The 8,060-nt window shown below is 45.0% G+C and overlaps 1 protein-coding gene across 1 annotated transcript; it reads left to right on the top strand.

Annotated features, from left to right (window-relative positions):
• Window positions 1–5,588: 5,588 nt before the first annotated feature.
• GPR6 (G protein-coupled receptor 6) lies at window positions 5,589–7,815 on the top strand. Its single transcript, XM_048508035.1, has 2 exons — window positions 5,589–5,710; window positions 6,396–7,815. Exon 2 carries the CDS (start codon window positions 6,419–6,421, stop codon window positions 7,400–7,402), a length of 984 nt encoding a protein of 327 aa, XP_048363992.1. The 5' UTR covers window positions 5,589–5,710; window positions 6,396–6,418; the 3' UTR covers window positions 7,403–7,815.
• The last annotated feature ends 245 nt before the right edge of the window (window positions 7,816–8,060 follow it).

The following is an 8,060-nucleotide window of genomic DNA, read 5'->3' as shown; positions in this document are numbered from 1 at the left end:
GGTGTTGAAGGCGCCATGTTTGATTTCAGATTCTTTTACTCTGAAAAGGATAACATAAGAATTAACATATTTTGGTATCAAAGATTCCACAATATTTAATTATTTGGTTGTCCCATTGGCTAATGGAAGGCACTCATAAGTTGTGTTCAGTAGCTAATTGCCACCAGCCATAATACGTCATATTCAGTTTAGTGCAATCTGAAGTAGAATTATGCCCTACTAAGCCCATTGACTTCAATAGACTTAGAGGGGCCTAACTTGGATTGGCACTGTGAGAAACATTTCTTAGACATAAAAGGAACATTTCATTATTAAAGTGTAGTGATCATTATCTTTTCATTAAACATTTTCATAATGTCATATATTTGATTTTTGTGCTATTTGATGAGTTTGATTGTCATGCATATATCAATTTGTATTAAAATGTTTAAAGCTTGATGTATCCTATTGCAGATCTGTCAGCATATTTACATTGATGGTTGTGGGACCCAGATCATAGTCAAGATTTAAAGGCTGAACTTGGCACTGAAATGGTCATGAATCAAATTCAGCAACAAAATGATTTACCTGCACATGTCATTAGGTAAAAAGACACATGGGAATAGTGACTATCAGACAGTACATGTGTCCTTCATCTCTCTTTGAATGGGGTTCTCACATGACAATACTCGCCTGGGAATCACCATAGAGCCACTCCTTCCCATGTCCCTGAGGTAATGTGAAAAAGCCTAGGCCAGTGGTGGCAAACCTCCAGATGTTCATGGACTACAATTCCCATCAGCCCCTGCCAGCATGGCATGAACATCTGGGGTGCCATTGGTTTGCCACCACGGGCCTAGGCCATGCTATGGTTACACCCTCATTAAAACAGTGGCTAAGGGGGCAATGCTGGCATGGGGAGAAGTCAGAATGTGGTCTGTTGAGCCACAAAATACCCTGGGGCTGTGGAAGGGAGTGGCATTGCAGGCTCCCATGTTGCCAGCATAATGTGAGATGGAGTCTTAATTTTCCTAGTTGAATGTATTGTCGAAGGCTTTCACGGCCAGATTCACCTGGTTGTGGTGGGTTTTCCGGGCTGTGTGGCCGTGGTCTGGTAGATCTTGTTCCTAACATTTCACCTGTATCTGTGGCTGGCATCTTCAGTGTTGTATCACAGAGAGTGTAACAGACTTTCCTAGTTGACTTGGCAATAAAACTATAATTCCTTTTTGCAGAATGGGATGGGTGGTGCTCCATCTGCTTCTGAGACCAGGTTCTTTGGCTGCTCTCTAGTGTCTAATCCGACACCCCCCCCCCCCCAATCCTGCACATCCCTACTCTTAATCTATAATACTCCTGTTTCCCCAGTCAGGCCTGTACTAGACCCACTTAGAAGAAGAAGAGTTTAGATTTATATCCCCCCTTTCTCTCCTGTAGGAGACTCAAAGGGGCTTACAATCTCCTTGCCCTTCCCCCCTCACAACAAACATCCTGTGAGGTAGTGGGCCTGAGAGAGCTCCAAAAAGCTGTGACTAGCCCAAGGTCACCCAGCTGATGTGTGTGGGAGTGCACAGGCTAATCTGAATTCCCCAGATAAGCCTCCACAGCTCAAGTGGCAGAGCTGGGAATCAAACCCGGTTCTTCCAGATTAGAATGCACCTGCTCTTAACCACTATGCCACTGCTGCTCCTTAGATTGAAATTGCAAACATACCTACTTGTACCAGTCCAATTGAAATCAGTGCGTCTTCTTTCAAACAGTAGCAAAACCACCTCCCTGGGAGTCAGTGGCGAAGCTCCCATGGGGGGCCATTCCCCACTTCAAAAATGGAAGGTCATTTGACTTAGCTGCTTTCGATCACAGAAACTTGCTCCCCACAGCAGTTTGCTCTTACCTAAATAACGTGGGGTCAGAATTGCAGCATTCCCCATGACCCCGTGCATTTAGCAGCGATTGGGAGGGTGGGTCTCTGCTGGGATTGGCTCGCTCCTTGCGGTGCGCAAAAATTTGCAGAGCTTCCTGGTTGTTTGTTCGTATTTTACCATTTTGAATTTACAATTTACAATGTACTATTCTTCATCCGCATGCACTGAACCCGATGTGCACACTTTCATTTTTTGAATGAAAATGGTAGTAAGGCAAAGTCTGCCCAAGCAACACGCACGAACTGCCCCAGACGGAAGTGCGCACATCACCAAGAACGGCACAAAATTCAGTTTCGCGCTCGCCTGACGAAGTTCCCCACACCCCCGCACTCGGTGCGTGGCTTTTCAAAAAGGTGCTCTTTGACCAGGACCTAAAATGACACTCGCTGAGGGGGTGGGAGAGTGGCAGAATCATGGTGGCTGCATTGTCGCTGCTGGTGCGGTGGGGAGCACTGCAGAACCTCCGGTCATTTGCCCCGAATAGCCCTCAACAAAAGGTGAGTGGGGAAAGGCCTGGGGACAAACTGTCCCCCAGTATCCTCAGAGCCTGCATGCAAATGATCCTTCTTCTCATTGGCTCCTACTTTCAGCTTTGCCTCATGAAGCGAGGGGGAGTAAACTGACGAAAGGACTGGGACAGAGCCAGCCGGGTAGGGCCGAAGAGATCATGCATGCCCTTCTGAAAATTGCACTGGTAAGTTTGAAAAGAAAATATGACCTTTTACTTTCAGTTTTGTAGAGAGGCTTTTGCCTCACGAGGGGACTAATCAGAGCTTTGTGGCTAATCAGAACAAAAGACATTTTACCAGTTATCTTTCAGCATAAGCACAGTATGATCTCTGTGAATTGCATTTGCACGAGATCTTTAATGCATTGAATACAAAAATAATCCCTTTCTAGGTAATGGTTTACCACTACAAAACTGCATTATGCAAACAGCCCACAGGCAACATAAACTTTGGAGATTCAGAATCTGCAGAGTTTACAAAATAATCTCATAAATGCTAAAATGAATCCAGCCATGAAACTTGAACAATTGAACCTGCAAAGTTTTAATTAGTAGTTTTGTTATATTATGCATAAGCCATATAATTGAAAAAATTATGCAGATACATGTATGTGATGTAAGTGTTGCATACTTGATTCCACTTGAAAAAGATCTATCTTTAAGCCTTTTTGTTTTTGGTATAGCTTTTGGCATATAATTTTATAATACCGACCGTGTCTCTCAAAGTGAGTGCATAATGTGGTTTTTCACTACAGATAGTGGAATGAATTTCAGATACATAATAGTTTGCTAAGGAGCACAAGTCATATATTGTTCCAACCTTCAAGTGGTGGCTGGAGATCTCCTGGAATTACAAATGATTTCCAGTTGCACGGATCAGTTCACCAGGAGAAAATGACAACTTTGTATGGTTGATTCTGCATTGCACTCCACTGAAGTCTGTCCTCTCTCTGAACCTCCCTTCCTCGGGTTTCACCTTGACAATTTCCAGGTATTTCCCAGTCAGGAGCAGGCAATCCTAGTTCTGCACAATGTAGGATGTTTTAATAATAGCTATATTTTCAATTTTTTAATGTCACCACTGCTTGTTTGTGATGTCTAAATTGTAAACAAAGGAGCCCAGAAGAAAGTGCAGGGGACACAAACACATAGCTGTTCATAATTTTTCTGCATCTGGGATTGTAGAGAGTGATGTGTTGGAATGCTTGGAGTAAACTCCCCACAGTAAACTCCCTGAGGTTCAACAAAAAGGCATAGAGGCCAAAGTCTGATGTTGCCTCTTGGCACTGGTATTCAGAGGTTTATTGCCTCTGAATGTGGAAGTTTTGCACAGTTTCAGCACTCAGATTTTTCAAGAGCAAGTCAAGAAAGAAGATTCTGAGTTTGTGCCCACAGCAGCTTCTGGCCTTGGCTACCCAGGCTGATGAATGCTCACCATATAAATTCCCAAGAATACATAATCTCTCTCTCTCTGTCTCTGTCTCTGTCTCTCTCCCCAAGGGTTACTTTGGACTGCACCCTTAGCAATTAGAGGACAAATCTGCAGTACTTGGAGTTCTTGTAGATACAAGTGTGAAATAGGCATTCAGAGGAAGGGATAGAAATTCAGGCTTGCTTGTACTGTGCCTTACTTGGGCAGGTTTGATATTAATCCAATTTGGCTATTATTTCAGGCAATGCTTGGGAGAAATGCAAAGGAATGAGTGGAGGGAATAAAACATTATTCACAGCACTAATAAAACATTTTGAAAGCATTTAAAGTCATATGACAGTTAATCATTTAAAGTCATATAACAGTTAAACATTTTTGAAAGCATTTTGAAAAAGTTGTCAAAAATTTTTATTTTTGCTGTGTTCAGATTTGCACATTGGGACATGTTCTATAATGTGATGGTGGCTTTGAGATGACCTGGTGCAAAAAAATTTGTTCTTTGCTTGTATTGGGGGAGGGTGGCCTTTGGTCACGGTGGGGAGGGCAGCTGCCCATACAGGATGGGCGCAAAACTTAGATTTTGCCCAAACTCCATTTCCCCAAGTTACGCCTCTGCTGGGAGTCCAATCTACCCATTTCATAAAGGATTGCTACTAACTGCTGCAAATACTATTCTTTCTAAAACTTTACACTTTTTCTTTGTTTCTTCTCAGTGCAGCACTGTGAAGAAAATGGCTATGCTTCTATAGTAGGAGAATGAGGATCCATATCCTGTCCACAACTCCTGACACACACATCTACTTGGAATCCTGCTGAGGATTCCCAGAAAAGTGTTCTTATGATCGAATTGCACATGGTCCCTACAGTTATACACGAAGCCACCATATGTGCTGAACCACACTAGAATGTCTCTCATTTGATTCCATGACCTGACAGCATAGTGACTTAAAGGAAACTGAATTCAATCCAAAAATGTTGGCTTAACTAGGGCTAGATGAATGGAGGTATAGAGATGTGCTGTATATCTATATCAAGCAGAATTGGTGTAACTGCCCTCCAGTATCTGGCTGGAGGAATCCTGGGTTTACCTTGCATAATGTGCAAGAGAGCCCCTGGTGCAATCCCAATTACTAGACTGACTGCTGGTGTCGAGTGCAAGTGTCTAAGGTGCCAGCAACGTGTTGTTAATCGAGCGCTGCTCTCTCAGTAGGCATGGCTTGTGGCGCCGACTCGTTGACTGCGGCTCAGTGAAGTTGCTCTTTTCCCATCCCTTGCCGCGCCGCCCTCTGCCTTGCTTTCCCACGCAGCCCGCCTTGGCCCTCCTGCTCAGCGCTTCTGCCGCCTCTCCCGCCCCTCGTGGCTCGACTCCTCTCCAGCCCCGTCCGCGTGCCTGTCCCTCTGCTCTTTTCTGCCTCCTTCTCCCTTCCCTCCTCCTCCTCCTCTCCTGGAGGGACCCCTCCTCCACTCTCCGCCCAGTTTGGCACCTCTAGTGCCTCTGCCCTTCCGTTGGCCGCTCGCTTTGCCTTCGCCTGCATTTTACTACACGCGTTTCTCCTCTCCGCTCCTCTCCTTTCTCCGCCCCCCCCCCCCCCCCCCCGCCGAGGGCTCCGAGTCCAATGCTCCATGTGCGCTTGGAGAGCTTCGCGCCCTGCCCTCGGCTCTGACATTTGCGTCAGTCTGAGAGCTCCTGGAGCCTCCTGCTCTTTCTCCCTCACTCTCAAGCCACGCACCGGCTGCAGCCGAGCCTGCTTCTGCCCGCCAAAGGCAGGAGGGGACCCAACTCCGACCACACGGCAGCAGAACCCGCTGCGGAGAGCCAAGGCAGAAGCAGCACCCATGAGAAGCATCTTTCAGTCCTGACGCGGAGTAAGAAGCGGGGTGGTGGTGGTGGTGGTGGTGGTGGTGGTGGTGGATGGAGAATTACAGCCCACCAGAGGTTGCTCGGCGAAGGGAAGAGAAGGGGAGCGGCAGGGGGTTCAGCGGGACCGTCACGGGTGTCTTTAGCGCGGGGTCCGGCCATCTGCCTGCCTTTGCTATCCTCTTCTAGGGGTTCAGGTTATTTCCTCAAGGGGGTGGGGAGACAAGGCTTTGATTTCAGCACCACGGACAGAGCCTCTCCACTGTCGCTGGCCGGGCTCAGCTAAGACGCTCAATATTAGCAAATCTTCCGCCAGGGTGGGATGGATCTGATGAAGTGAGTCGTGAAAGTTTAAGCCACAGTAAAACTGCCCAGCTTTAAGGTGCTGCACGACTCCCCGTTCCTTTTGCCAGTCAGGCTAACATAGTTAATCCCCTTGGGAATTTTTCCCTGTGGGTTTCTTCGGTAGGTCCTTTCGGTTCTAGAGGTAGCTTCAGCATCATTCTCATTTTTTTCCTTTCCTTGGACATGTTTTCTTCCCCTTTCTGTTGAATCCCCCTCGTCACTATTTACACACTTTTACCCCATCCTTCTCATTTACTTTTTATTTGTTCAGAGGTTGTGGGGGCCTAGGGTTCCTTATACTTTGCTTTCATTTTTAACACTCCATTTTCTCCTTTCTCCTTCTTGCAGGTGGCATACTGGCTGTGGCAGAGATGAACAAAAGTGTCTCTTTGAATGAAACTGTGGCTCCTGTACCCCAAATCCATACCAGCTATAGCAATTCTTCTTTAGAGCTCTCTAGTGAGCTCCCCATCTTTGTCATCAACCCCTGGGATATTATGCTCTGCATCTCTGGAACCATCATTGCCTGCGAAAATGCTATAGTAGTAGCCATTATATTCTACACTCCCAACTTGAGAACCCCAATGTTTGTGCTGATTGGGAGCTTGGCTACAGCAGACCTTCTGGCTGGAATGGGCCTGATCCTGAATTTTGTTTTCCACTATGTGATCCAGTCAGAAACCATCAGCCTTATTACAGTCGGCTTCCTAGTTGCCTCTTTTACTGCTTCAGTGAGTAGTTTATTGGCCATCACAGTTGATCGCTACCTTTCTCTATACAATGCACTGACTTATTACTCCGAGAAGACTGTCCTCTGTATTCATATGATGCTGATCGTCACCTGGGGGGTGTCCCTCTTCTTAGGGCTGCTACCTGTCTTAGGCTGGAACTGCCTGGAAGATTATTCATCATGCAGTATTGTCAGACCTCTGACCAAAATTAATTTGACTTTGCTGTCTGCCTCTTTCTTTTTCATTTTTATCCTTATGCTCCATCTGTACATTAAAATCTGCAAAATAGTTTGCAGGCACGCACACCAGATAGCGCTCCAGCAGCATTTCCTAACAGCATCGCACTACATTGCAACCAAAAAAGGAGTCTCCACACTTGCTATAATTCTTGGGACCTTTGGAGCCAGTTGGTTACCTTTTGCGATCTACTGTTTAGTTGGAGATCCCAGCTACCCCACTGTGTACACTTATGCCACACTTCTACCAGCTACCTATAACTCCATGATCAATCCTATCATTTATGCTTACAGAAACCAAGAGATTCAAAGGTCCATGTGGGTTCTTTTTTGTGGCTGCTTTCAGCCTAAAGTGTCTTTTCGTTCAAGATCCCCCAGTGATGTCTAAGTGACTTTTTCCTCTGTATAATTCCACACAGCGTGACAATCTTTGACTTTTGTGAATTACAGTGCCTGGTATGAACCAGATCCATGTTGTGAAGTTGTTTGGGGGGGGAGGGGGATGTTTAAACAGTAGCACTTTATGTCTGTGTATTCTTGAGAATGTAAGAGATTTGGGGTTGTGGGAAACAAACAAAATGTGTTTTTTATATGAGACAGTACATCACATTTGTAAAGTGGAGGCATCCCAAGACTACGTAATTATAGCACTTTATTTTTAGCTGCTCAACTGCCAAAACAGTGTTGTCATTTTTAAAGGGCAGATAGAAAGGAAGTGAAATACTGTTTGACTATTTTGGAATATGAATGATAATATATTTTGCTGCATAGTATTGATAAATTATGGCATTTTGTATACAAATAAACAAACCCATTACATATTTTTATTTGGTGTGTGGAACTGATTGAATAACCTTCAAGAACCAGAGAGACCTTCCATGCTGCCTCTCTTTTATTTACTTAGGAAACTGCTGAGTTCATCTCCCCTAAGTTAAATGAGTTTACTTACGCAGAGAACCAGGTCATAAAATACATGCTAAAATTAACTGTTTTATTTGTTTCTTTCTATTGATTAGTAATTTGTTTCCTAGGGAAATAAAGCCAGT

This window comes from Sphaerodactylus townsendi, linkage group LG01, assembly GCF_021028975.2.
Source record: "Sphaerodactylus townsendi isolate TG3544 linkage group LG01, MPM_Stown_v2.3, whole genome shotgun sequence".
Classification (NCBI taxonomy): Eukaryota; Metazoa; Chordata; class Lepidosauria; order Squamata; family Sphaerodactylidae; genus Sphaerodactylus; species Sphaerodactylus townsendi.
Note: the sequence above shows the minus strand (reverse complement) of the source record. Positions and strands in the feature narration are given on the sequence as shown.